Below are 27,060 nucleotides of genomic sequence, written 5' to 3' on the forward strand. Positions count from 1 at the left end.
CATCCAGAGCAACGGTAGCTTTGGTTACATGGTTAACAGCAAGTTGGAGGTGGTGGGATATAGCGGGATTGAGGGGGAAGAGCCTGGGACTATGAGCCAGCAGACCTGGGTCCAAGTCCTGGCTCTACTCGAACTGACTAGCTCTGTGATCTTAGTCTGCTCAACAAGCCTGGGGAATAAGCCCACCTATCTCGTGTGGCCCTTGTTGAGCTCAAAGGAGACAAAGCCCGGCAGACAGCCAGCTCGTTGTCCGCCTCTCAGAGGATGTCCCGCTACAGGGAGGTTTCCGTCTGCCTCTGCAGTCATCAGTGCGGTCCACGCGGAAGGCGCTTCTCCTTCCTGATGCTGTTACTCCGCACTTCTGGCTACGTCACGTGGTCCCTGGCCTACAACCGCACATCAGTCTGTGGCTCCACGGTGGCACATGAAACCTTTGGGCAAGAAGCCAGTGCCGACTGGTGGCAGCCTCTTCACATTGCTTGGTTTTATTTAATGCCCATGGGTACCACAAGCCTCTGACAAATTGCTGTCTCCCCACTGCCGTGTATGGACCTGAGCAGCAGTAAGAGTGACTGTGCACCCAGCTCTGGTTTCCACCCCCTGCCTCCATCAGGGGCTGGGCTGGGAGGGAGACACAGGGTCCCCCTCTTCCCTCATCACAGGCAGTCATTTCATTTCTGTTCACCTGGAGATTGTCACTCGAGGGAGTGACTGCTCTGCACTGGGGAAATCCCAATGGGAAGTAACATCTTCCCCAGGAGGAAGCATAAGTCTTAATAGGCTCGCTCTCTCTCTCACTGTGTTTTTTCTTTTAATTCTTTTTTTTTCTCTTCTGACTCCAAAAGTAATAGATGCTCATAGTAGAAAAATTGTGTAACATAGAGAACCCCCTAAAAAGCCAAAAAAAAAAAAGTCCGTAATTCCTGCTCCAAGGAAATGTTATTGTTAACACTTGAGCCTTCAGACTCAATACTAAAGATGAAAAGTTTAATGTTTCTTGAGGCCTAACTGTGGTTTTTGGCATGTAGGTGCTTTACAGGCATGATCTGATTCAATTTTCAAAGTAAACCTGTGATGTGGGTAAGATTGTTGTGGTGATTTTACAAATGAAGACACTGAGGCTTAGAGAGGGTAAGGGGTGGCACAGAGAGGGTAAGGGGGTGTTCAAGATCTCCTGGTCTCCTGTGTTATCCTTAACCACTAGTCTATACAGCCTCTTCCCAATTTCTCCTCCCCTCCCTCTGTTTAGTGTAAGGTGCTGTATCGGTCAGATTCTGGAAGAAAGCAGAATTCCATTCAGATGCTTCCACTTGGAGATGTTTATAAGGCTGAGGGCAGGGTTAAGGGAACCCACAAAGGGTACCTAGAGACTCATAGTGACGGAAACTGTTACGTCCCTTCAGCTTGAATGAGCAGAAGGAGGGAATGGGGTTACCGGAATTCAGTGCTGGCTGGGTCTGTGCAAGGAGCTGTCACAGAGGCCTTCAGCCACCACCAGGACCATAGGGAGGGCAACTGGGAAGATATACATCTGCCTCTCTCTGTTTCCACACTCTCATCTGCCAGTGCCTCCCATTGGCCAAAGGCAAGCAGAAATCAGGAGGCAAGGGGGTTCAAAGGACAGTCCAAGAGCTCAGCATCTTGCTTCTTTGAGCACGGCTTGGTGCTGGGGGTGTACGTAGGGACCAGCAGCCCAGGAGATGGTTGTAGGGGATTGTAGGAGGGGAAGGTGTGCTTCCTGACTTCCTCCAAAAGAAAGAAGGATTGTCTTAGAAACTGTCATCATTGAAAACATCCTACATCATTCAGAACAGAAGAATCTCACTTTCTGCTTAGTATTCTCTTGGTGTTTTGGTGTCTTCCACACCCTGTCCATTTCTCTTTCTCTCTCCGCTCCTTCCTACCTGGTTCAGAATTTCCACAAACGCCTGGGCAGAAATCATCAGTGTCTCAGATGTAGAAGAGAGCCTTCCTGGCTAGGGAGTAATTGCTCATAACCATGGACACTCCTGGCTGTGGGTGCCTTCATGCTGTTCCACTGCTGTGCATATATATGCAAAGGCACACTTTCAGTACCTATATCATCAACATCTGTGATGAGATGAGAATCTCTTGTCTTTAGTGTGACTGAACTTTTGCATTTCAAAGTCCTTTTGTTCTCTGAAACATCCTTTCTCTACACAGCCCTGCACTGATGTGAGATGATGGGCCTCTCATCCCTGTTTGACAAATACGGAAACTGATGCTCAGCATGGAGAAGTGACTTGCCCAAGGCCCATCAGATGGGAAGGGACAGAACTGAAAAAAGAAACTGTGGTCCTGATTCTGAATTCAACACTTCTCAGCGTAGTTGCCTTTCAATCTTGGGAAGTTTTTCCTTAGCTAGCTTTACATCCCTGGGAGAAATTAGTACAGGACAAACCCCCTGAGGCTGCTGAAATGCCATATAGTGGGACAGACTTTGAAGCCAGAGAGACTTGGCATAGCCTTGTGACTTTGGGCAAATTGGTTGTCCTCTTGGGGCCTGTGTGTCCTCATCAGTAAAACAAGGATGATCATATTAGGAGTTTGGATGGAAGTCAGGTGCTCAAGGTCTGATAGGTTGTCAGGACAGGCTGGCTGGATGGTAGCCAGAAAGTCTCCCAAGGTGAATGCAGCCCAGGTGTCTCTAGACTTGGAAATTGTCTCGGTGTTCCATCCACCCATCGCCCATTTGTTTTTCCATATATCTGTCTACCCATCCATCTGACCCCAGGTTCTCTTGAGTTCAAATTTCTGGGACTGCCGTTTACTAGCTGTGTGATCTTGGGCAAATTATTTTACTTCTCAGTGCTTCAGTTTCTTTTGTAAAATGAAGATGCTAAGACTATTTATTATAGGAGTTCCTTGGGGGCTTAGCGGGTTAAGGATCTGGTGTTGTTACAGCTATGGCGCAAGTTTGATCCCTGGCCCAGAAACTTTTGTATGCTGTAGGTGCAGCCAAAAAAAAAAAAAAAAAAAAAAAAAGACTACCTATTGTAGGCTATTATGAAGATTAAACGAGTTAATAGATGTAAAATTGCTTAGATCAATGCCGGTAAAATAGCAAACTTTATAAATATTCGCTTTGTTGTTGTTATTTATCAAGAACTGCACTAAGCCCTGGGAAAAATGAAAAATGAAACAGATAGTTTTGTCTTGGTGGAGTTTATATTCTAGAGGAGGAATAGAAACAAATGAGTCGATCAATAAATATAAGTTATTTGTGAACTTACGAAAAAAACCAAACTTGGCATGCTTGCTTCATGGGAACAGAATTTCTGCTTGAGGAGCGATGAAAAATTTTGGAAGCAGTGGTGATTGTTGTACAGCATCGTGAATGTGATTAATGCCCTTGAATTGTTACACTTAAAAGTGGTTAAAATGGCAAAACCAAAAAACCAGCTGAAGGAGTTCCCGTTGTGGCTCAGCGGTTAACGATCCTGACTAGCATCCCTGAGGACTTGGGTTTGATTCCTGGCCTCGCTCAGTGATTTAAGGATCCGGTGTTGCCATGAGCTGCAGTAGATCACAGACACAGCTCAGATCCCCCATTGCTGTGGCTGTGGCATAGGCCGGCGGCTACACCTCTAATTTGACCTCTGGTCTGGGAACCTCTATATGCCACGGGTGCGGCTCTAAAAAGACAAAAAACAGAACAAAACAAACAGTTGTAACCCCCCTAAAAAAAAAAAGAGGAACCCACCTTAGACAGAGTGGTCAAGGGATACAAAGATTGAGATCTGAAGGGTGAGAGCTGCCAAGAGACAGGGGACAGCCCACCATCCACACAGAGGGACCACTGAGGGCAAAGCCCCAAGACACGAACAAGCCTAGTGTGGCTGAGGTGCCAACAGAAAGCCAGGGGGACACAGTCATCACAGTGATGGTGGCTGTACGGGCTGGTTCGTGGTAAGAGCTGAAGCATGGGCCATGTGCAGGACCTGCAGCTTTGATGAGTTTGTTTTATTTTGATGGGAAGTCATTGGAGGTTTTTTTATTTTTGTTTTTGGCTACACTCGCAGTGTATGGAAGTTCCTGGGCCAGGGATCAAATCCGAGCCGTAGAGGCAACACGGGATCCTTAACTCACAGCCCTGGGCCAGGGAACAAACCCACTGGAGGTTTTAAAGAGGGCATCTGGAGTTCTCTTCTGGCTCAGTGGGTTGAGGATCCAGCATTGTCACTGTAGTTCCCCAGGTCATGGCTGTGGTATGGGTTCGATCCCTGGCTTGGGAACTTCCACATGCTGTGGGCGCAGCCAAAATAAATAGATAAAGAGGGCATCCAGTTGGGCTTCTGGAAAGATTCCAGAAGCTGCTCTGTAGAGAATAAACCTGAGGAGGGCCCGAGTGGCCACAGGGGGACCATGGAAGAGACTGGGGCAGCCATGCAGGCAGGAACTGAGAGTGGTTTGGACCTGGGCAGACATGGAGCTGGAGAGAAAGAACAAATTCAATTTGCTGGACTCAGAGATGCTGATTCATGCTAAACCTGGTGGGCGAGCTTGATGTATAAACCAGTCAATTCATTTTTAATGAGTAGTAGGACTGCAGGCCAAGTGTTACTGCCTCTGCTGGGCTAGGACACCCTCCCCCTGCAGGCCACCCAGATGGAAAGCCACAGCATCCAAAGGCTGCTCAGTGCCCTGGGAAGGTAAGCCAGAGAGATAGCCAGTGGCTGCAATACTGAATAGTATCAGAGGCTGACAGCCTGCTGAGCTGGCCCCAGACCTGGCCAGGCAGGCATGCTGGGCCTTACTGGGCCCCTCTCCTGCAGACAGGGCTGGCACAGGCACCGTCAGCGTTTACTTCTCTGGCTGACCTTTCACTTTTCTAATCCTGTGCATTCGGGTTTTCATATGTTAGTGTCATCAGTCAGGCTCTGCTGGCCTCTGTCTCTTAGCACATCTCTCTCACTATCTGTTCCTGGGTGCTTCTGAACTCCTGGTTCTCAGACTGGTCCCCACTGTGGCTTCCCATCACTGCTTGTAATTCTAGACCCTCTCAGGGTTGCTTTTTGGGTGTCCTGTCTATTTTCCTGAAGCTCCATCACCACCTTGCGAGGGAGGGAGCAAGGTCACTTGCCCCATCACTGGTAGAGCTGGACTTTGGGTCTGCATCTGACTGATGTGGGTCTGCCCCCTGTCCTGCTGCCCTGTGAGGGGTCCACGAGATGCCTATGCATGGAGTCCCTAATGCTGGGCCTGGCCAACTGTGGGGCTCACCGAGGGGAGTCTGGACCTTTCCAGCAGTGACACTTCTGACTCTTGCAAGGCTCCCCCACCCCCAGCTCCTTCTCTTCTCTCTGACTCCAACCCATCCCTCCTGCCAGGCTGTTTGGAGCTCGCCTTTGTAGGCTCCTTGTTCCAAGAAGTCAAGATGTCAAGGCTCCTCCCTGTCTTCTGCGCAGCCCTACCCGCTTCCCTTCCTGGGAGTTTGCCCACGTGGTGACTCAGCCCAAATGCCCTCCCTGCTGTCACCTGTCTAGATTCTTCCTTTTTTCAAAACCTAACTCCACCTCACCCTCTACTCCCTAGCTATAAGTCTTCTTTGGGAACAGACCCCAGGCTGTACTCCTGATCACCATGTCCTAGAATCTTCTAGAGGCTGAAACATCCTCTGGCAAATCTAAGCCACATCCTACTGGGGTGTTCAACGATTTCCTGGGTGAGCATCCTCCTCCCGTGTTGCAGTGAGCTCCACAGGAAGTAGCACATGGCCCTCTGGGTCCCCTACAGGGCCTGGCCGCCCAGCAGGCTCCGTCAGTCTGTGCTGACCTGGGCCTGGGCAGAACTGGGCCCACGTGACTGGCTGTGGCAGAAGCCAAGGCCAGGTTCTTGGCTCACTGGCTGTGCCCCATTGAGAGAACCATGCCATTATCCCTACACTTGTGAAATAAAGAAGGATCTCATCATAGGTTTAAAAAAAAATGTAATTTTTTCCTTTTTAATTCATAAAAAAATTTAAATTTAAACAGATTTTATTTATCTCTTTCTCATCCTGTCATACCAGGCCATGCGCATTGGAAAATTTTATTTATTTATTTATTTGCTTTTGAGGGCTGCACCTGCGGCATATGGAAGTTCCCAAGCTAGGGGTCTAATCAGAGCTGCATCTGTGACCTACACCACAGCTCACGGCAACGCCAGATCCTTAACCCACTGAGTGAGGTCAGGGATCGAACTGGTAACCTCATGGTTCCTAGTTGGATTCTTTTCCATGGTGCCGTGACAGGAGCTCCAGAAAAATTTATTTTTTAACTTCTAATTTTTTTAAACCATTCAAGAAATCTCCAAGTAGAAAAAAATATCTACAGTGAGACAGAAGAAAAAATAATTCGTATTCCTGCCATCTAGAAACAACCATAATTAATGCTTTGCTGACTTTTCTGCATCTGTGTGTGTGCATTAATCAAAATAGGGTCAACCTGTACAAACTGGCGTGTATCATGCTTTTTCACTCAGATATTTTTCATGATTTTTTTACATCATCTTTTTTCACTTGTTAGCGTGGATCCGCCATTATTTATCTAACCAGCCCCTGGCCTTGGAGTTTGTGGGTGGCTCGTGCCCCCTCCTTGGTTTCTAGCTGGGGGCCTGAGTGCTTTCTCCTCTGAGAAGATTCTGTTGGGGTTTGCTTGAGGCAGCAAAGTGCAGTGGAAAGAATAATGGACCCAGAGCTAGGACCTGGGGAGTCAGGAGGCTGGGTGGGGGAGACTGGTGGGTGGGCTGGACCAGGGAGAACCTGTCTGAGGAAATGACTGTTCCTCAAGCCTCTTTTGCTCTCTGGGTCTCACGGGTAAAAGAGGAGGAGATTGAATTGTCTCAGAAACCTTGTGGCTCCTCTCATCTGTGGTTCTGCCAGTACCGCACAGTCACTGCCAGCAGGCTCTGCTGGAGACCCAGGCAGTGAAAGACAGGGCTATTTATTTAAGATTACTCTCCTGGCTATTTCCAAGAAGACGCATGCCCGGGAAAGGTTCAGAGAGAACGGGCTGAAATCAGACAGAGGCAGAGGGGAGGAGTGGATGTGTCAGAGCCTCTAGGCTGCCTGGACCCGTGAGGGGCATGTGGATTCTGCTTCTCCCAGCACAAAACATACAGATTAGCCTGTGGATTCTTTTTTTTTTTTTTTTTTTTTTTGAAAGCAAAATTAAGCAGGCATTTATTTTAAGGGTTCTTCCTTCTAGGCCTTATCTAGCACAATGGCTGATATCCTCCAGTGCAGGCTTAGATGAAATCCAGAGCCAGGCAGATACGTCTCAGTTTGACCCCACGAGGCCGTGAGCTCCTCTGGAGCAGCTCTTGTTACTTTGTACTCTGGCACAGGATCGGCACTTAGTGTCACATGAGCAGCAGAGAGCCTTTATTTAACTGTGGCTTTACACTGTATCTGTAAAGCCCAGGGTAATGACATGAGTGGAAAACATTTCTGGGTGGGGATGAGGCAGTGGACCCCGGCCTTCCCTTCCTTCTCATCTCACTTCTTCACTGCAGCATCAATAACAACAAACCCTTTTATTTGTGCAGTGAGCTCCAGCTTACAGAGCGTTCCACTTTTTATCTTCATTATCCGTTGAGGATGCTCGTGCCTTATCTAGGGCTCTAGAGCTCTTGAGTGGCTGTGTTGGGTGTTCAGGGCTCATGGCTTTCTGTCCAGTGCCCTTTGCTTTCAGCAGGGCTGGCGACACCTGGAATGCAGGGGAGAAACTGAAGAATTAAAAAAAGGGAGCTTGCAGCTGGGGCTGGGAGCACAGCACAGCTCAGGGTGGATGCAGTGTTTGTCTATCTGCCCATCAAAGGCCCCCACGGTGGGTGGGGTTGAGGAGGGGAGAGACCTGTCAAGTCTCATCTGGATCTTTCTCATTTAATATGATGGATTCAGCGAGTTCCAGTTGTGGCTCAGTGGTAATGGACCCGAATAGTATCTGTGTGGATGCTGGTTTGATCCCTGGCCTCGTGCGTGGGTTAAGGATCCAGCATTGCTGTGAGCTATGGCATAGATCACAGATGTGACTCGGATCTTGTGTTGCTGTGGCTGTGGTGTAGGTTGGTAGCTGCAGGTTCAGTTCAATCCCTAGCCTGGGAATTTCCATATGCTGCAGGGGTGAGGGTTCCTCCTCACTTCTCATGCCCTGGTTTTAGCTCCAAACTTTTTTGAAGGAGGGTTTTTTTCCACTGATGGGGGTTAGAATGCATCCTTTGCCTTCCTAAAAAAGCAAACAACTTGTGAGTTGTATGTATGTGTGTGTCTTTTTAGGGCAGCACCTGCAGCATATGGAAATTCCCAGGCTAGGGGTCGAATCGGAGCTGTAGCTGCTGGCCTTCACCATAGCCACAGCCATGCTAGATATGAGCCGCGTCTGTGACCTATACTACAGCTCCTTAACCACTGATCGAGGTTAAGCCAGGGATCGAACCTGCATCCTCATGGACACTAGTCAGATTTGTTTCTGCTGAGCCACGATGGGAACTCCCTATTTTTAATTTTACAAGTAATTCCAAAGTGTATAAAGTAGAAAAAATGAAGATCCCTCTCTTATCCCACCCTATGGAACTCTCTTATTTTCCTCTATCTACTTCTGAATTATTAACCTCTTTTAACAGTTTGGTGTGTATCCTTTTAGATCTTTTACTGTATGTATACAAACACAAAAGATATATTGTTGAAGTTACTGGGATTTTTTTTTAATATAAATTGGGACCACGCCATTCTCATTCTCTGTCTTTGTCTCCTTTCCTCTTTGCAATTAGCTTATTCCAAAGAGCAGCTGGGCAGTAGGTCCTTGATTCTCTGAAATATCTTCATTTCCTGCTCTAAAACAGAAATGATAAGAATAATCTGTTGGAATTTCTCTCTAAGTCCCTTGTTTCTTGGATGAGTCCTAGTGAGCCAAATTGACTGCTCATTTGTGGCAGATCTGGGGCCTGAGCCCAGTTCTCCTGACTTTTACATCATCAGGGCTATGCAGGTTTTGTTCTACTTATTTATTTTTTTATTTATTTTTGTCTTTTGTCTTTTTAGGGCTGCACCCTTGGCATATGGAGGTTCCCAGGCTAGGGGTCAAATTGGAGCTGTAGCTGCTGGCCTATGTCACAGCCACAGCAATGCCAGATCCGAGCTATGTCTGCGACCTACACCACAGCTCACGGCAATGCGGGATCTTTAACCCACTGAGCGAGGCCAGGGATCGAACCTGCAACCTCACGGTTCCTGGTGGGATTCGTTTCTGCTGCACCATGATGGGAATTCCTCCATTTATTTAAAAAAATTTTTTATTATGGTTGATTTACAGTGTTCTGTCAATTTCTGCCATACAGCAAAGCGATTCAGTTTTATATATATATATATATATGTGTGTGTATATATACACATAGACATACACACATGTATATATATGTAAGCAACACGCACACATTCTTTTTCTCACATTATCCTCCATCATATTCCATCACAAGTGATTGGACATAGTTCCCTGTTCCGTACAGCAGGACCTCATTGCTTATCTATTCCAAATGCAATAGTTTGCATCTACTAATCCCAGACTCCCAGTCCATCCCACTCCCTCCCCCTCCCCTTGGCAACCACAAGTCTGTTCTCCAAGTCCATGAGTTTGTTTCTTTTCTGTACACAGGTTCATTGTGTTGTATATTAGATTCCACATATGAGTGGCATTTGACTTTCTCTTTCTGACGTAACTTCACTTAGTATGAGAGTCTCTAGTTGCATCCATGTTGCTGCAGATGACATTATTTTTTCTTTTAATGGCTAAGTAGTATTCCATTGTGTATAGGTACCACGTCTTCTTAATCCATTCATCTATCTATGGACATTTAGGTTGTTTCCATGTCTTGGCTATTGTGATTAGTCCTGCAATGAACATAGGGGTGCATGTGTCTTTTTGAATGGCAGTTTTGTCCAGATATATACCCAGGAGTGGGATTGTTGGATCACATGGTAGTTCTGTTTAGTTTTTAAAGATACCTCCATAGTGTTTTCCATAGTGGTTGTACCAATTTACATTGTCACAACAGTGTAGGAGGGTTCCCTTTTCTCCATACCCTCTCCAACATTTTTTATTTGTAGACTTATTCATGATGGCCATTCTGACCAGTGTGAGCCATTCTACCTCATTGTAGTTTTGATTTGCATTTCTCTAATAATTAGTGGTGTCGAACATTTCTTCATGTGCCAGTTACAGGCCATCCATATGTCTTTTTAGGAGAAATGTCTGTTCAGGTCTTTTGCCCATTTTTCAATTGGGTTGTTTTTTTGCTCTTGAGTTGTATGAGTTGTTTGTATATTGCCTTTTCTAAGAGTACCTTCCTGTCTTGTCCCTTTGCATCCATCCTGATACCATCCCTGTGAAATCAGGGCGCAGGAGTCCTTGAGGCTTGGAGCATGAAAAGCCTTGCCCAGCATCAGTACTGAAGGGCCAAGAGCCCAGGGAGCTTCAGTTTATCCAACATTATTGAAGGGCTACTGTGTACCAGGTGCTGTGGTTGGAGAGATAGCCTGGCTGAGGGCCTGCCTGGAGGTGGTCACTGACTGTCCTTTGTGCTCTTGGCAGCGTGGAGGCTCCCTGGAGAGACTCTTCTTTACCCCTAGGAAGGGCCCTGATTTCAGACCTGGGCCAAGAGATTGGAGTCCCTGAGGAGCTGTATGGACACAAGTGTGGGTGGAGGGCTGTGACCTCGGCTGCTGCCCCTCATTTCTCATGATGCCCTTCCCATCCTCACGGCCTCTGTCTCTCCCTCCCTTCTCCTGTGGCTCTTTGTCCATTTGTCTCCATCTGTCTCTCTCCGTGTGTGGTTCCTGTCCCCCTCGCTCTGCTCTGTCACACCATCACTGCCCCTCTCTCCCATCACGTGCTCTCTCTTTCGTGCCAATGCAGGCGTGCTGGTCACCATGACAACAGAGACAGGCCCTGATTCCGAGGTGAAGAAGGCTCAGGAGGAGGCCCCGCAGCAGCCTGAGGCTGCTGCCACAGCAACCACCCCAGTGACCCCCGCAGGCCACGGCCATCCCGAGGCCAACTCCAATGAGAAGCATCCGCCCCAGCAGGACGCTCGGCCTGCTGAACAGGTGTGTGCCTGAGGACATGGACGTCCCTCTTCCTGCCCAGCTAGTCCTCCAGGAGGGAGGAGAGGAGGAAACCAAGATGTATTATTGACCCATTACATGCTAAGCACTGTGCTGGGGACATTGTGTTCATTTTTATATTAAACTCTCTAAGACCGAAGAGAGTAACTATTAAGTCCCCCATTTTGTACTTGGGGAAACAGAGCCCCAGCACGATGAAGTGAGTTACCTGAAGTCCCATTGCTGTAAAGTGATAGAAGTGTAAGTCAAATCTAGATCTGATTTTGAAAATCCTTGTTCTTTCCACCTTGTTTTCTTCTCCCCGAGGCCTGTCCATCCTATCTTGGCAAACCCAGTGTGACTCCAGGGCAAAATTCATCACCCTAAAGAGACAAGGGACTTAGGGGATCATCTAGCCATCAAATTCCCATCTCCCTTAATTCACGACAGGCCCAGAGAGGGTGGGGGCTGGGCCAAGGTCGTTGAGGGTGTCAGTGGCAGAGTTGGGATTCATGGGCAGGGCTCTGATCTCCCTTCCCTTCACAAGATCAGTCCTGGCCTCATTCTCGACCCAGTGACAGACTAAGGAGGAAGAAACCATGCCCTGATAACTCATGCCCTGTTCTAGAGAGACAGGACAGCTTTGGCCACTGAGTGTGGTTTGTAGGATGCTCCTGCCTGCAGAGGCTGCCCACAGCAGCAGTGACCTGCAGGGAAGCAGTGGACCCCTCACCTGAGCCCACCCATTATACACAGAAGCTCTGGCTTTCCTCCTGTACACACCCACCGTAGATCCTGGTCACTGGGGGCAGGGGAGGGGGGCATTCTTAGAGGGCTGTGGCTCTCATTTTGGGGTCTCTCTTAATGCCAGCTGCCTTTTTTTTTTTTTTTTGCCTCCCCCCCACCCCCAATGCTGTATATGGAGTTCCTGGGCCAACCCGAACCACAGTCATGACCTAAGCTGCAACTGTGGCAGCGCCTCATCCTTAATGCCCTAGGGATGAAACTGTGTCCCAGAACTCCCAAGATGCCGCTGATCCCGGTGGGCCACAGCGGGAGCTCCCAGCTACTTTTTTATTGCATCTCATTTGGATGAAATGCTATAGTTTCAAGCTCACTGACCAGACCTTTCCCTGGTTGGACCTACAGAGCCTAGACATGGAAGAAAAGGACTACGGGGAGGCCGATGGCCTGTCAGAGAGGACCACGCCCAGCAAGGCCCAGAAATCACCCCAGAAGATTGCCAAGAAATTCAAGAGTGCCATCTGCCGAGTCACTCTGCTCGATGCCTCTGAGTATGAGTGTGAGGTGGAGGTAGGGAGCAACCCAGCGCCACAGGTCTTGTCCCTGGCCAACTGGCCAAGCCAGAGGGCGTCCATTCTCATGGCGTCCTGGACTGACTGCCACATTCTGGGGAGAAGTCCCAGCTAGTCCTCCTTTGCACAGATAGTGACATCAAGGCTCAGAGGGCTCTTGTGATTGCAAAGAGAATTAGATGAGGCACAGGGCTGGTGCCAGGAAAAGGTTTCTCAGGGTGGCTGTACCTTGGCAAGGAGCCACTGTCTAGGGGCTGATCTGTAGCCCAGTAGGCTGAGGACCTGGGCTCTTCCGTCTTACCCAGCAGACACTGAAGTTTCATCTAGAATCATTTTCATGTATTTATTGGGTGGGGAGGGGTCTTCCCTTGTGAACCACCTGTTCAGGGAGCCAGGTCTCAAGGGTTGCATGCTAAGGTGTCCTCCAGGCTTAGGGAGGAGGCCCACTGGAAGGACTTGCCCACCCAGGCCATGTAGAAACCCTGTGGCGTGGTTCTGTCCCAGCGGGTGGCAGGGCGGATGCCTCCTCTGTGGGGTCAGCCCTCCTGGCCCCACATTCAGCATCTCCCTTTCCTCTGCAGGCCAGGAGCACCCCCAACCCCCAATTCTGAACTCTCACTTGTCCCTTTAAGAGGTTCTGCCACATGTAGGCACTGTTCCTGGCCCTGTGCTCATGTATGGAAGAGTCCAGAGGGTGGCCTTACTGCTGAGAGTTACGGGACCCATCTCTCTTTCTCCCCTGAGCCTGGTCTTAGGCACTGACTGACCTCTGAGCCTTGGGAATCTGGGTCCTTCTTCTCTGCAGGGTTGGTTTTTTTGTTTTTTGTTTTTTTTAATGTTTATGTCTTTGATAGAAAGGTTTCAGGTTGAACACCTTGCCTACTCCTGGGCAAAAAAGAAAAAGGGATCTCTTCTACCTCTTCTCTCCTGCCCACACAGGCCCCAAGATGCTGTTTCAGCTGCCCTAGAAAAGTGTGAGGGCAAACCCTAGCCTGGGAACTTCTATATGCCTCCAGTGCGGCCCTAAAAAGACAAAAGACAAAAGAAAAGTGTGAGGGTTTGGCTGAGGTCACTCTCTCTGAGGTACTCCACCAGGCTCAGGAATTCCTTGGTTTTCTAGCTACTCTTCCCAGTCAGTCCTGGTCCCAGTCCCCAGTGACCTCACCAGACCTTGCAGGGACCCTACCTTCTCTCTCTGGAGTCCCCTGCCTCTTTGGGTAGTGACTGTGTCCCACGCCCTCTGCCCTGTGATCCTTTAGTGGTGCTCATCCCACACCTGTGGGTCTGGGGTCCCAGCAGATTCTTCCTTCTGAGTCCTCAGGCCCGGGTGGTGTTCAGAGAGGTACCATGCCTGGATGATGGCAGTCAGGGGAGGAGGTGGCCCCAACAGTGTGCTGCTTCCAGCTGAGGCTACTTAAGGCTCCATGAGTCCCTGTAGAAGCTCACTTGCTGCCTGGGTAGGGGTGGCACTCCCTCAGTGTAAGGGGTAGGGGGGAAGGGAGGAGAGTCACGCTGTGACCCTGAGTCTTAGGCCCTCCTCTCCTCCCTTGCCCACGTCCCTCACATTTCAGGTGACTCTTCTCTTCCTCTTGCATCCAAAGCTCAGACTTTTGGTTTTCTTGATCCAACTTAGCCTGTTTCTCTTGATCACTATACAGGAAGGGGAAGTTGGTCACTCCCCTACCCCACTTTGACTCTCCCCACAACAGGTCTGAGTTCTAGGAGGACCCCAGTAGGGCTGGAAAACGGCAGTGCATGGGCTGGGCATCATGTCACCCCAGGGTCCCTTAGGACTTGGGGAGCACAGCCAGATAGGTAGTAGGAATGCTGAGATCTTTTCAGACCCTGGAAATCTCTTGGGGAGCCTTGTCCTAGTGGAGTCTGGGGCATCTCCCCACCCCACCCTGAGGTGTGTTCTGGCCTCACAGCAGCTCTTTTCTTCTCTTCAGAAACATGGCCGGGGCCAGGTGCTGTTTGACCTGGTCTGTGAACACCTCAACCTCCTGGAGAAGGACTACTTTGGCCTGACCTTTTGTGACGCCGACAGCCAGAAGGTACCTGGGCTGGGGAGTGGGGTCAGCTGGAAGGCCTGCCGTGGGGACACCTCTTTTCTTAGGCCCCCAGTGGCCTGGCTACATCCCATGGCTTCCATCAGTCCTCAGAGCTTCATTAGGAACCTTCTTTGCACACCCCCAAGGTTCAGCGAGCCCTGTCTGTCCTTGGTTCTCTGTCTCCCCCCACCCCACCCCCTCCCAGTCCTTTCTTGGGGACCTGCAAGTCAGCCCCAGCTGGGTATCTGGAGAGCCAAGGCATGGCTCCCCGGGGGAACTGAGGCCCTCATCCCCTGGGTCTCTTCCCCACCTTTGGGAGGCTCCTTCTCTGAGTTTCTTCCTTCCCACTAATCCCACTGCAGCTGCATCACCTGAGCACTGTGCTGCCTCGGGGCAATGCTAGGCCCAGGGCCCCAACACTGTGTGAATCCAAACCCCATTCCCTCACCTCCCAGTGCCAAGGAAGGGACCCAGAAAACTCAGCCAGGGAAGCGTGTTCCCTGCAAGGAGGCTGTCTGCAGGTCACTTGAGGATGTTTCTCTCTTCTGAACCTACCCCAGTCCCCTCCTCCATCTCCCCTCTAAGGAACTCTATTTTCTCCTGCAGAACTGGCTGGACCCCTCCAAGGAAATCAAGAAGCAAATCCGAAGTGAGTGTCATGGTCTGGTTGGACTGTGGAGGAAGGGTGGGCGGGGGCTCCAGGCCTCGAGGGCTCCAGTTGTGCTGCTCCTTCCTGCTTTGGGAAGTTCTTTCAGACCCAGGAGTCCATTTGCTGTGCATGGCAGGTCATGGGGAAGGCAGGTATTGTTTTATAGATGAGGAGCCTGAGACCTAGACACGAGGAATGACTGTCTAGAGTCACTTAAGGAGGTGAGCAGAGGAATCCCAGGTGCATTTAGGATGTCAGCCCTAGCACGGACCTGCAGAATCAGGTAGGACAAGAGGATAAACTGATAGCCCTAAACAGCCACCCTCCTGTCCAGGGCCAGTGCAGGCTTCAGTGATCAAGGACCCTTGACCCAGCTCAGAATCCTTGTCCTAGGCTGTTGCCAACTGGCAGGAGTTAATGTGTCAGGAGAAAGCTAGGTTCCTCCCTGATCTTTGCCATATCCTGTATTTAATGATGGGTGACCAAGGCCCAGAGAAAGGCGTTATTTGCCCAAAATCACAGAGCGAGGCATTGGCCAAGCTAGGTCTTGAGCCCTGGCCTCCCAACACCATCCTGCACTCCTTGAATTCGAGGCCTAGGGCAGAGAGAGATGAACAGGCCAGCAACCTGTCATTTCTGGCCCAGAGGAAAAAGGCCTGTTGGAAGAGGTGGGGCAGCCTTCAAATGGCAGAAGGGGGAGGTAGGTGGCCCCAGGCAGGGAGCATGCAGTGGGTGGGGATCTGGAGCCTAGAAGCAGAGATGCCTTTACCAGGGGCTCCTCCCCTTTGGCTGTGCTTGGGCTCCATGGTCCCCTGGCTGGAAAGCTATAGTGGAGCCTGTTGCCATGACAGCAGGCAGCTGGGCCTAGGGATGCCAGCTGACTATGCAGGAGGGGGTTTGAGGGATTCTTCCTCTAGCCTCCTGTCAGTTGGAAACAAAGAGCCAGGTTCACAGACAGAGCCCCCTCCTCTGGGGCTAACAGGATTTTAGGCTTGACCCTCAGGCTGCCCCCAGGAGCCCCAGTGGGCTGGCAGGCCTGCCTCTCATGCCTGAAAGAATCAGAACACACACAGATTGCTGATAATGTTTGACAAGGACCAGGAACCTCAGAAAAGAGAAGATGCTGACAGAATCTTTGGGTCTCTGCTCCCTCCCAAGGGCACCCTCAAGTTATCCAGAAGCAGGGCTGCTTCCTTCAGTAGAGACACACACTGGCTCTGAGTAGTTTCTACCCATTCATCCAGTTCTTTTTTTTTTTTTTTTTTGGCCATGCCCACAGCATGTGGAAGTTCTTGATTGAACCCAAGCTGCAGCAGTATCAAGACTGAATTCTTAACCTCTAGGCCACCAGGGAACTCCCCAGTTCTGTCTTCTGCTCCATCTGAAAAATGGATCAGTTTTTTACCCCTGTCTTTATTTGTGACAGCCCCCAGCCTTCTGAAGGTGGCGCCTGAGTCCTTATGTCCTGGCCTTCAGAGTTGGGTATATTTCCTCCCAAACCTCAGTGCCCATCATCTAGTTCTTTCACCTCTCTGGATTCCTGCATCCTCCTAGCAAGTGAAGTAGTGATTCCTGCCTCACAAGATGAGAATGAAAGTTCAGTGATGTGGGTATGGGCCAACAGCCAGCACACAGTAGGTGCTTCACATAGTAGGAGGCTATCTGGTGTAACGGTTAAAAGGACAGATGCTAGAGTCAGACGGCCTAGATTCGGATCCTGACTTCATCACTACTTCTTGTGTTATTTAATTGTTCTGTGCCTCATCATCTGTAGAGTGGCGGTAACCCTTATCTTCAGGGTTGTTGTGAGGATTAAATGAGTTATTATGTGTTCAACACCTAAAGGTTGTCTGCACATAGTAGCACTCAGTTCGTATTAGCCATTATTATTATTATTATTAATGATTGCCATTATTATTCTTGAGACAGGGATTGTTTCCCCTTGAGGCTGCTTTTTCCCGGCAATCAGCAGTGGTCAGGAGCCTAGATTGTGGGGTCATATGATCAGAGGCTAGACCTCTGCTTTCCACTGCTGACTTGGCTGGGTGATCCTGGGAGAATTCCTCAAAATCTTCATCTATAAAAAGGAAAATCTACCTCAGAATCACTATAAAGATTAAATTCCAAAAATGCGCTTAAAGTTCTTAGCAAGCTAAGTGACCAGCACTTAGTAAGGTGTTGGAGACGTGATAACTGTCTGTGAAGAAGGTGATGGCCACAGGGACAAGATGGCAGTGATGGCAGGGCCGCCAGCCCTTCTTGACTGTCTTACCCCAGTGGACCTCGCTTTCTCACTTTGTCAGGGGCCCTTTTAGAGCATGGAGCCCACAATGTCCCAGGGGCAATCTGACCATTGTTTTGGATTATGGTCTTTCATCAAGGCCTCCCTGACCCTTTCTTAAGTGGTCATCCTTTTTCTTGGCTTGCAGAGCTTGTTTCCAGCTAAAACCACAGCCTTTATTTTTCTCTCCCTTTTAAATGTGTACCATTGATTTTTCATATCTAATGTGAAGGTTAACATTTATCCCTGTGAAATGCTCTTTATTACTTTTAGCCCATTATATTTGCCTTTGGGTCTTGTTTATAATCCAATTCTGCTATTTGAGATGGAGTCAACATAATATAGGGCAGAGTTTTCCAAAGTATATTCTGAGAAATATTAATCTGGAAGGATGCCCTGTGACAAATGGATGCAGTAGGTCAAATGGGTTTTGGAAATTCTTGACTGCTTGCCTCCCTTGGAGAGGTGCAATGCGCAATAGCAGAGAGAGGGCTCTGAGAAGTCCCAAGTTAGGAAACCTGGCTTGGCGGTTGGGTTGACTGAGCTGAGGTTGCTCGAATGGTGTCCATGGGCAGCTTGACGTGGTAGACATGGCAGCTGGTTGGCGTGAGGGGCTCCCGGGTTCTGGAGGGGGACAAAGGCGTCTCAGGCAGGCCCGTGAGCGGCTGGCACCAATGGCAGCGACTTTCAGCACCAGGAGCGTGTTGCCATGCACTACCAGAGGAGGTATGAAGTGAGGCTAGAGCCTTCAGGGCTGGGCCTTGGACTCTTGCTTCCCAGGTGGCCCCCGCACACCCTGCCAAGTCCCCTTCTCCTGAGACAGTCCAGAACCGGTCCCCAATCTCAAGAAGCCCCCTTGCTCCTCTGAGCTCCACCCTTTGATCCCCCTGAGCCTTGAGGGGTCCAGCCCACCTGGGCTCCGGAGTCACGGCCGTGGTGGCCTGGTTCTCCGCCCTTGGGAACCGAATTTCTAATTGAGCCTCAGTTTTCTCATCTGGCAAGGGAAATTTAATCTACTGTTTTGATATTGGTGAATTAATGAGGCAACAATTTGCGTAAAGGATGTAGCATAAGAATTAGCACATAAGTCTGCCCAGTCGTGGTAGCTGTTATGTTTTGGGCTCTTTGGGGAATGTGGCCCCTAAAATGAGTTTTATAAACCACCACCATCCACCACCACGTAAGGTATATTTCTTCTTTTTTTTTTTTTTTGTCTTTTTTTGTGCTATTTCTTTTCTTTTCTTTTTTTTTTTTTTTTTTTTGTCTTTTTTTTTTGCCATTTCTTGGGCCGCTCCTGAGGCACATGGAAGTTCCCAGGCTAGGGGTCTAATCAGAGCTGTAGCTCCTGGCCTACACCAGAGCCACAGCAACGTGGGATCCGAGCCGCGTCTGTGACCTACACCACAGCTCACGGCAACGCCGGATCGTTAACCCACTGAGCAAGAGCAGGGATCGAACCCGCAACCTCATGGTTCCTAGTCGGATTTGTTAACCACTGTGCCACGACGGGAACTCCCGTAAGGTATATTTCTACATTCGTTTATTTGTTCAACAAATATTTATTGAGTTTCTACCCATCATGCATTGTGCTAGGCATTGAAGATGTAATAGTGAAAGCAGACCTAGTCTTTGTATGCATGTTATACTTTGAATAAAAGGTTTATTGAAAAAAAAAGTTAGGAAACCTGTTTAATTTATTTTTTATTTTATATTAAATTTAAATTAATTAAATATAAATTATTTTATGGTTGCACCCATGGCGTATGGAAGCTCCTGGGCCAGGGATTGAATCCCAACCACAGCTGCCACCTATGCCATAGCTGCAGCAACACTGGATCCTTTAACCCACTGCACAGGGTGGGGGATCAAACCTGCACCTGTGCAGCAATCTGAGCCACTGCCCTTGAATTTTTTATCCACAGTGCCATGGTGGGAACCCCTAAATTTTACTTTATATTGATTTACAATATTGTGTTAGTAGTTTCAGGTATACAGCAAGGCAAATCAGTTATGCATATACATATCCCCCCCCCCTTTTGTTTTTTTTGCTTTTTAGGGCCGCACTTGTGACATACGGAAGTTCCCAGGCTAGGAGTCAAATTGGAGCTGCAGCTGCTGGCCTGCACCACAGCCACAGGAATGCAGGATCCAAGCCACACCACAGCTCATGGTAACAGCGGATACTTAACCCACTGAGCAAGGGCAGGGATCGAACCTGTGTCCTCATAGGTACTAGTCGGGTTCATTACCGCTGAGCCATAATGGGAACTTCATGTATCCATTCTTTTCCCATATAAGTTATTACACAGTATTGAGTAGCGTTCCCTGTGCCATATAGTAGGTCCTTGTTGAATATCTGTTTTATATATAGTAGTATACATATGGAAACCTATTTAATGTGGTACTTTTCTAGATTAATTATCTTTGCATTAATGTCCTGTGGCGCAGACTTTGGTGTAGAGGAATGGGCACAGGTTCTGGAGCCAGGTGGCCTTGGTCCTAACCCCAGCATTGCCACTTCCTAGCTGGTGACCTTGGACTGGCCCCTTTACTGCCTGGTCCTCATTTGCAGAATGGGGCTAATCATGGACGGACTTATAGGGCTGTTATGAGGTTTAATGAAGCAATGTAAAGTAAGTAACAGCATGCCTGGTGTATACCACTGGTTTTCTTTCTTTCTACCTTCCTTCCACTGCTAGTTCCAAGTCCTCTAACCTGGGCCTCAGCCTCCTCATCTTTCAAGTGAGATAATGTTCCAGGCTCTCTTCTTGGATTGTCCTAAGATTATAGTTATGGGAAGACTTTGAGAAATTGCCTAGAATGGTGCATCTGGGCCACCCACTGGGGTGATGGGGCCTCTCTGATCTTTCCGCTGTCTTCTCCTCTTAGGCAGTCCCTGGAATTTTGCCTTCACAGTCAAGTTCTACCCCCCTGACCCTGCCCAGCTGACAGAAGATATCACAAGGTGAGGGCTAGGGAGGGATGGGGATGGGGGTGGAGCAGGGCAGGCATGCTGGCCGTGTGACTAGTGATGAGGGCACCTGGCCCTGGGAGACTCGAGGTGCTGTATGGGTGTATGATGGCAGCTGCAAGCCCAGATGCCAACTGAGACCAGGCAGACAGCATCAACAAAGGAAGCCAGCTCAGTGCAAGAGAAAGTGATACAAACACAGTGGTGGATGGCAGCTGACTTTTGACTGCAAATGGGGAGCTGTTACAGGCGGCATTGGGGCTCAACGTGAATTCAGGAGGACAGACGCCACTTAGAACAGTTGCCATTCTGCTCAGGCAGTCACTGCTATATGGGAATCAGGCCCGATTGTTGGAGTGAAGCTAGAGATTTGAGAGTAAAAACCACAGTTTTTAAATGTTGGCAACTAATTTAAACTTTTAAAAAGCATGATATGGGCCATCTCTGGGTCAGAGAATCCAAACACATCTGAAGGCTGATGTTGTGGGTAGCCCACCAGTGTTTTATTTAGGGATAAGAAGGGATTTAGAACACAGATGCCTTTGCAAATTGGAGTTTGGTCCTGCGTGCTACTCTGTGCACATGTCAGACATGTGAAGGTCAAAGGAGGCATGTGACTGCCCCACGGAGTTTGCCCCAACTGCCCCGGCTGCTTGGTTGAACATGGGTGGCTTGTGCAGTCTCCTTGTGCCTCAGGGCCAGTATTTTTTTTCCTAGGGCCCCACCCATAGCATATGGAGGTTCCCAGGCTAGGGGTCGAATCAGAGCTGTAGCCACCGGCCTACACCAAAGCCACAGCAACACCAGATCCAAGCCGTCTCTGCAACCTACCACGCAGCTCAGCTCGGGAAAACACCAGATCCTTAACCCACTAATCAAGGCCAGGGATAGAGCCTGCCTCCTCATGGATACTAGTCAAGTTTGTTACTACTGAGCCACAATAGTAACTCCCGCCTCAGGGGGAAGATTAGAAAGGGGAGGGGCTGCAGGGAGTTCCTGTCCTGGCTTGGTGGAACGAGCCCATCTAGTATCCAAGAGGATTCAGGTTTGATCCTTCGCCTCCCTCAGTGGGTTAAGGATCTGGAGTCGAGTTGCCGTGAGCTGTGGTGTAGGTCACAGATGTGGCTTGGATCCCAAGTTGCTGCGCCTGTGGCATTAGGCCGGCAGCTGCAGCTCCGATTTGACCCCTAGCCTGGGAACCTCCATATTCTGCACTTGTGATCCCCCCCACAAAAGAGAAGGGGTGCAAAGATCTCTCAGGGTGAGAGCTTCCATGGGGCTCTTCCTGCCTCCAGAACCCAAAACAAGGAAGGGTCTTTCTCTTTAAGCCCCTTCCCAAAGAGATAGTCTCACGTCATGATATCATAGGGCTGTGTCATCTATGTATTGGGCTCTCCATGCCCACCAAAGGTGGGCTTGGAGTTATTCCTACAGCAGGAGAGGGGGCTAATAGCCAGCCTCTGTCTCCCATCGGGTCCCTTCTTAATGTCTGCCTGTTTGCCAGGTAGTGCACCAAGGTCAAGATACTCTGGCCTTGGGAGATAAAACAGATGTCCCTGCAATAGATCAGTCCTGAAGCCTTGGCCTCATTAGCCCTGCTTTAATCCCTGAGGTCACCTGGGGCCAAGGTGGCAGCGGCAGGGTCTAAACTTCATTCCTTAAAGGGCTGAAAGCTTTAGATCAATACAGCCACCATCCCTCTGGTCAGGCCCACTGGTGCCTTTCCTCTTTGTGCCGGTCCCTGGACCTTGGACCTCCAGGGAAACCAGGAGGGAAGTTAGCCCTGCTCAGTATAGATGGCCTCAGGGGCTTGGGTGGTGGTAGCAGATATTTAGTAAAAAATATTTAGATCTGGAATAAACTGGTCAAAATGACAAAGTGCCCGAAATGAAAGACTGGTCAGTGTATTTGATGGTAATTTCTGAATTTAAAGACTCTTGAGTGCAATGCCTATGAGCCCATACTTGATGCCTGTGATGTTTTAGCTGCTGCTGATTCTGAGTCTCTGCCGTAGCTCTGAGCACACACTGAGGCCCCCACATGCTTTTTGCCAGAGCTTCAGTTCTCACTGCAAAATAATGTCATGGGACAGTAAAAATTATACTAAGTAACAGAGACTTAAAAAGAAAAGAAACAAGTAATTGGAAAAAATGGTGAAACAGCAAAGTGGGCAAGGAGGTATCATAGGATGAAAATGAACCAGAACATTGAAAAAAATACACAATAACTTAAAAAACAATAATGAAAATGGTTTGAAATTGTTCTAAAAATTGTAAAATCATCCAAGGGTGCATGAAAGTTATAAAAAAATCATGCCCTAGCGGTTGGAAATGTTTCTTTTAAACCAATTTGGTTTTAGACAATTCACTTAGAGCTGGAGCCAAATAAAAAAGTTTTTTTGAGAAAACACTGGCAAACAAGTTTGTCCAGACTGAGGAATATGGTGCAAAAGTTAAAATGATTAAGGCTGAGTCACGTGTGCAAACATGGGAAGGGCTCTAAGGCACATAGTTGGCTATGAAAAAGCAAACAAGCTGTAGAGTCAGATATAGCATCTGATAGCATTTACATGAATCAAAACCACGTGAATTTCTGTATGTCCCCGGAGGAAAAGGACTAACCACCACAAGGGTAACAAGAGTGGCCTCTGGGGGTGGGGATTAGGACTGAGAACGGACAACAACAGGAAATTTAGTCACTTCTGAAGTTTACTTATTTTCCCATAATGAGTATATTAATTGTGTAATTAAAAATATATGATACTTGGAGTTTCCCGTTGTGGCTCAGTGGGTTACAATCCCGACTAGTATCCATGAGGATGTGGGTTTGACCCCTGGCCTCACGCAGTGGGATAAAGGATCCAGCATTGCCATGAGATGTTGTGTGGGTCACAGATGTGGCTTGGATCCCATGTTGCTGTGGCTGTGGCGTAGGCCAGCAGCTGCAGCGCTGATTCGACCCCTAGCCTGGGAACTTCCATATGCTGCAGATGCGGCCCTAAAAAAGCTAAAGTAAATAAGTGAAAAATAAAGGTCAAACCAGCAAAGTAGTCCTAATTTAGCTTGAAAATGAGTTAAAATTGAAAATGTTCCCATAGTAGGAAAAATCCCTCAGACTTAGAAATGAACAAAAATGTTTATCACATCAAATGTGACAAAACCGTCTTATAGGATACACCCAAATTATTAACATATGACATGCCAGTGTCTGGGAACATTCCTCTTCTACTGCCCTGAGTGTGGGTCAGTTTGGTGCTGCAGGTGGGTGAGCAGCTGTGCTTGGGGGGCATCCAGGGAGGGAGTGGGCCCCAGCGCCCATGCCCGCTCTCCCCTATCTCCAGATATTACCTGTGCCTGCAGCTGCGGGCGGACATCATCACAGGCCGCCTGCCCTGCTCCTTCGTCACGCACGCCCTGCTGGGCTCCTACGCCGTGCAGGCTGAGCTGGGCGACTATGACGCCGAGGAGCATGTGGGCAACTATGTCAGCGAGCTCCGCTTCGCCCCTAACCAGACCCGGGAGCTGGAAGAAAGGATCATGGAGCTGCACAAGACATACAGGTGAGAGGGCCTCCACCCAGGCCTGCTCTGGCTCCTTGGCCCATTGGCTGGCTAGGCCCCCAGATACTGCACCGTAGGTACCCCACCTGTGATGATCCAAGGTGTGTCTGAGAACAGATCATCTCATCAAGTGGGAATGACAGTAACTAGCTATGTGAGCTTAAATGACCTGTTGGGATCTTAGGATCTTAAGCTCCTATATGGGTGTGATAATTCCCTGTCCTTGGCCTCTGAGAATCAGTCTCCTTATCTGCCAGTTGGAGATATGAATAACTATTGTGTGTCCCTGGTAAGGGTCCTATTTTGTTTTGTTCTGTTTTGTTTTGTTTTTTTGCTTTTCAGGCTGCACCCTCGGCATTTGAAAGTTCCCAGGCTAGGGGTCGAATCGGAGCTACACCACAGCCACAGCAACATCAGATCGGAGCCACGTCTGTGACCTATACCACAGCTCACGGCAATGCCAGATCCTTAACCCACTGAGTGAGGCCAGGGATCGAACCTACAACCTTATGGTTCCTAGTCGGATTCGTTTCCGCTGCACCACGATGGGAACTCCGGGTCCTGATGTTTTGATCTTGGCATAAAGTTTAAAAGTTTTCCTTCTAAAGCCAGGCAGTCTGTGTTCATCTTTGGGCTCTGCCACTTTCTAAGCAGGGGATCTCAGGCTGGTCATTTCACTTACCTTTGTTTTAGTTTCCTTATCTGTTCAGCGTGGGCACTAATAAAACCTATGTTGTAGGGTTCTTGAGGGGGTCTAAATGGCACCTGTTAAAGACACACCACACAATGGCTATTATTGTTGCTTTGTGATTCGAGGGGTTGGATAGTTGTTTGTGCAGCAGAAAGCACCTTATTCCAGAGTGTTTCTCAAATACTGGTGTTCAGGGCGGGAGAATTTCATTGTGTAGGATGTTTAGCATCCCTGGCCCCTAAGCATTAAATGCCTATAACACCCCCTTCGTCATTGTAACCACCAAATTTACCCCCATTTCCAAATCCCTGCTGTGAGGGTGATCCACCCTCCCTGGGGGGGACCCTTGAAACTAAATGGTCCTTTTAGGCTAGAAGTACTTTGGGCTCTGAGTCTAGATTTGTTAGGGAAACCCAATGTAATAAATAATGTGAAAGCACATTATAAACTGTAAAGTGCTATACGTGTGTGTGGGGGTACGGTGATGTTATGTCTTTGCTAATGAGGGCGGAAGGAATGAGAAGGGTTGTGTCCTGGGGGCTGCATCTGGAGAGAGGTCCAGGGCCAGAGATGGAGGGATGGTGTACATGAGGGAGAAAGCCTGCTGGGTGTGATGGAACACTAGGTCCAGATGGCACATGTGTTTCTCAGAGATTTGCATGCTGACTCTGATTGGTTAGTAACAGCCGTCATCATATTGTCTTGAGTAGACGCTGAAACTGTACTACCAGATAGCAGTGTCTGCCAGTCTGTCATCCCGGTGGTAGGCAGCAAAATGTGTTAGGGATTTGCAAGAGTCATAATAATTCAGAAAAATAAGTTCAGATCACTATGGGCTGGAGAAATCCTAATGGCCGTCCTTTCAGCTTTAAAAGGTCTTTTGACTTGGAGTTCCCATCATGGCTCAGTGGTTAACGAATCTGACTAGGAACCATGAGGTTGCGGGTTCGATCCCTGGCCTTGCTCAGTGGGTTAACGATCCAGCGTTGCTGTGAGCTGTGGTGTAGGTTGCAGATGCAGCTTGGATCCCACGTTGCTGTGCCTCTGGCGTAGGCTGGTGGTTACAGCTCCGATTCGACCCCTAGCCTGGGAACCTCCATATGCCAAGGGAGCAGCCCCAGAAAAAGGCAAAAAGACAAAACAAAACAAAATGAAAAACTCTTTTGACTTAAAGTACACTGACATCTAATGTCCAGGTACCCCACACAGCAGCTCCCTGAGGTAGACAAAGCTCAGGCAACTGAAGATAGGAGACAGATGTAAGTGAAATGGTTGGGAACACAAACCATGGAGCCCCATTGTCTGGGTTCAAATCCTGATTTTGCTGCTTAAAACCTGTGTCCCCTCAAGCAATTATTCAACCTCTCTGTGCCCCAGTTTCCTCATGTATAAAATGAGAATAGTGATATCGACCTTATAGACTCGTTATGAAGATTCGAATGAGTTAATACACATAAAGTTCTTGGAACAATAATCAGCACATAGTACTCAATAAGTGTTAGCTGTGACTAAGTGTAAAGTGTACAGCTTCCTGGCAGCCAAAGCAAAGAAGGAACTTGTTGAATGACGTAACTCTTCTTTCCAGAAAGGAGAATGTGACCTGTTCCTCAAGGGAGATTAAGTGGTTTCTGATACAAAATTCTGAGAAAAATAGCTCATGTAGGTAATAATTTAGGAGCTCCTGGGTGATTATAATGAGCAATGTCATCCAAAGTGGTTTTACTGTCATGGAGAAACAGAATTTATGGCTCACATTTAACCCAGTGGCAGAATGAGGCAAAAAACTTGAGTCCCAGTTGAGCCCCTGAGTGCTTCCTGGAGGAAACAAGACTGGACCTGAGCTTTGGCAGGAGATGAGACTTCAGTGGACTGAATGGGGGCTGGGGGTGCACCATCCTGCACTGCGGGCAGAGGGGAGGGATTGGTGAGGCCCAGCCACACACCTGCCCCAGAGCATTTGCCTTTCTAGAATCACAGGTTCTGATCTTGGCCACCTTCGACCAGCAGGACTCTGGCCTGGGCCTGTTCCATGGCCACCAGCAATCACTTTCTTTCCCTTAGGGGCATGACCCCAGGAGAAGCAGAAATCCACTTCCTAGAGAATGCCAAGAAGCTTTCCATGTACGGAGTAGACCTGCACCATGCCAAGGTACCACTAGGTGCTGGGGTTCCTCTAGTGTCTGGGGGCGCCTCTGAGGAGTTACCAGTCCTTCTGGAGGACTCGGCGTGCCAGACCCTATGTTACCTCCAACCCAACGCCTTTTCTATGCTCATTTCTCATTCCTTGAAGTTCTATAACCCTGTAGTTTCCTATGACCCTTATTATTTTCTGCTTGTATTATATTTATTTATGAACCTGTCTGTGTCATCACTAGATTGGGAGCATCATGAGGGAAAGATGTAGGCCTTAACTTATTTCTGTATCCCAAGCACAAAGTGCA

General features: G+C 48.7%; 1 protein-coding gene across 50 annotated transcripts in view; it reads left to right on the top strand.

Annotated features, from left to right (window-relative positions):
* EPB41L1 (erythrocyte membrane protein band 4.1 like 1) overlaps nt 1–27,060 on the top strand; it is a 134,675-nt gene that overhangs the window by 63,415 nt on the left and 44,200 nt on the right. For 49 of the 50 annotated variants that reach the window (XM_085003756.1, XM_085003751.1, XM_085003754.1 and 46 more), the window contains 7 exons: nt 10,914–11,104; nt 12,251–12,415; nt 14,367–14,471; nt 15,075–15,117; nt 20,288–20,363; nt 23,710–23,928; nt 26,681–26,768. In XM_085003756.1, coding sequence (XP_084859882.1) covers nt 10,928–11,104; nt 12,251–12,415; nt 14,367–14,471; nt 15,075–15,117; nt 20,288–20,363; nt 23,710–23,928; nt 26,681–26,768 — 873 coding nt within the window. In that variant the 5' untranslated portion in view covers nt 10,914–10,927. The remainder of the gene's footprint in view (nt 1–10,913; nt 11,105–12,250; nt 12,416–14,366; nt 14,472–15,074; nt 15,118–20,287; nt 20,364–23,709; nt 23,929–26,680; nt 26,769–27,060) is intronic. The other variant, XM_085003745.1, reaches the window with a different exon arrangement.

Source organism: Sus scrofa, chromosome 17 (assembly GCF_054392235.1).
Source record: "Sus scrofa isolate SSC_HxYL_T2T_F1_AM1 chromosome 17, Sscrofa_HxYL_maternal_Yorkshire_Landrace_v2.0, whole genome shotgun sequence".
NCBI lineage: Eukaryota > Metazoa > Chordata > Mammalia > Artiodactyla > Suidae > Sus > Sus scrofa.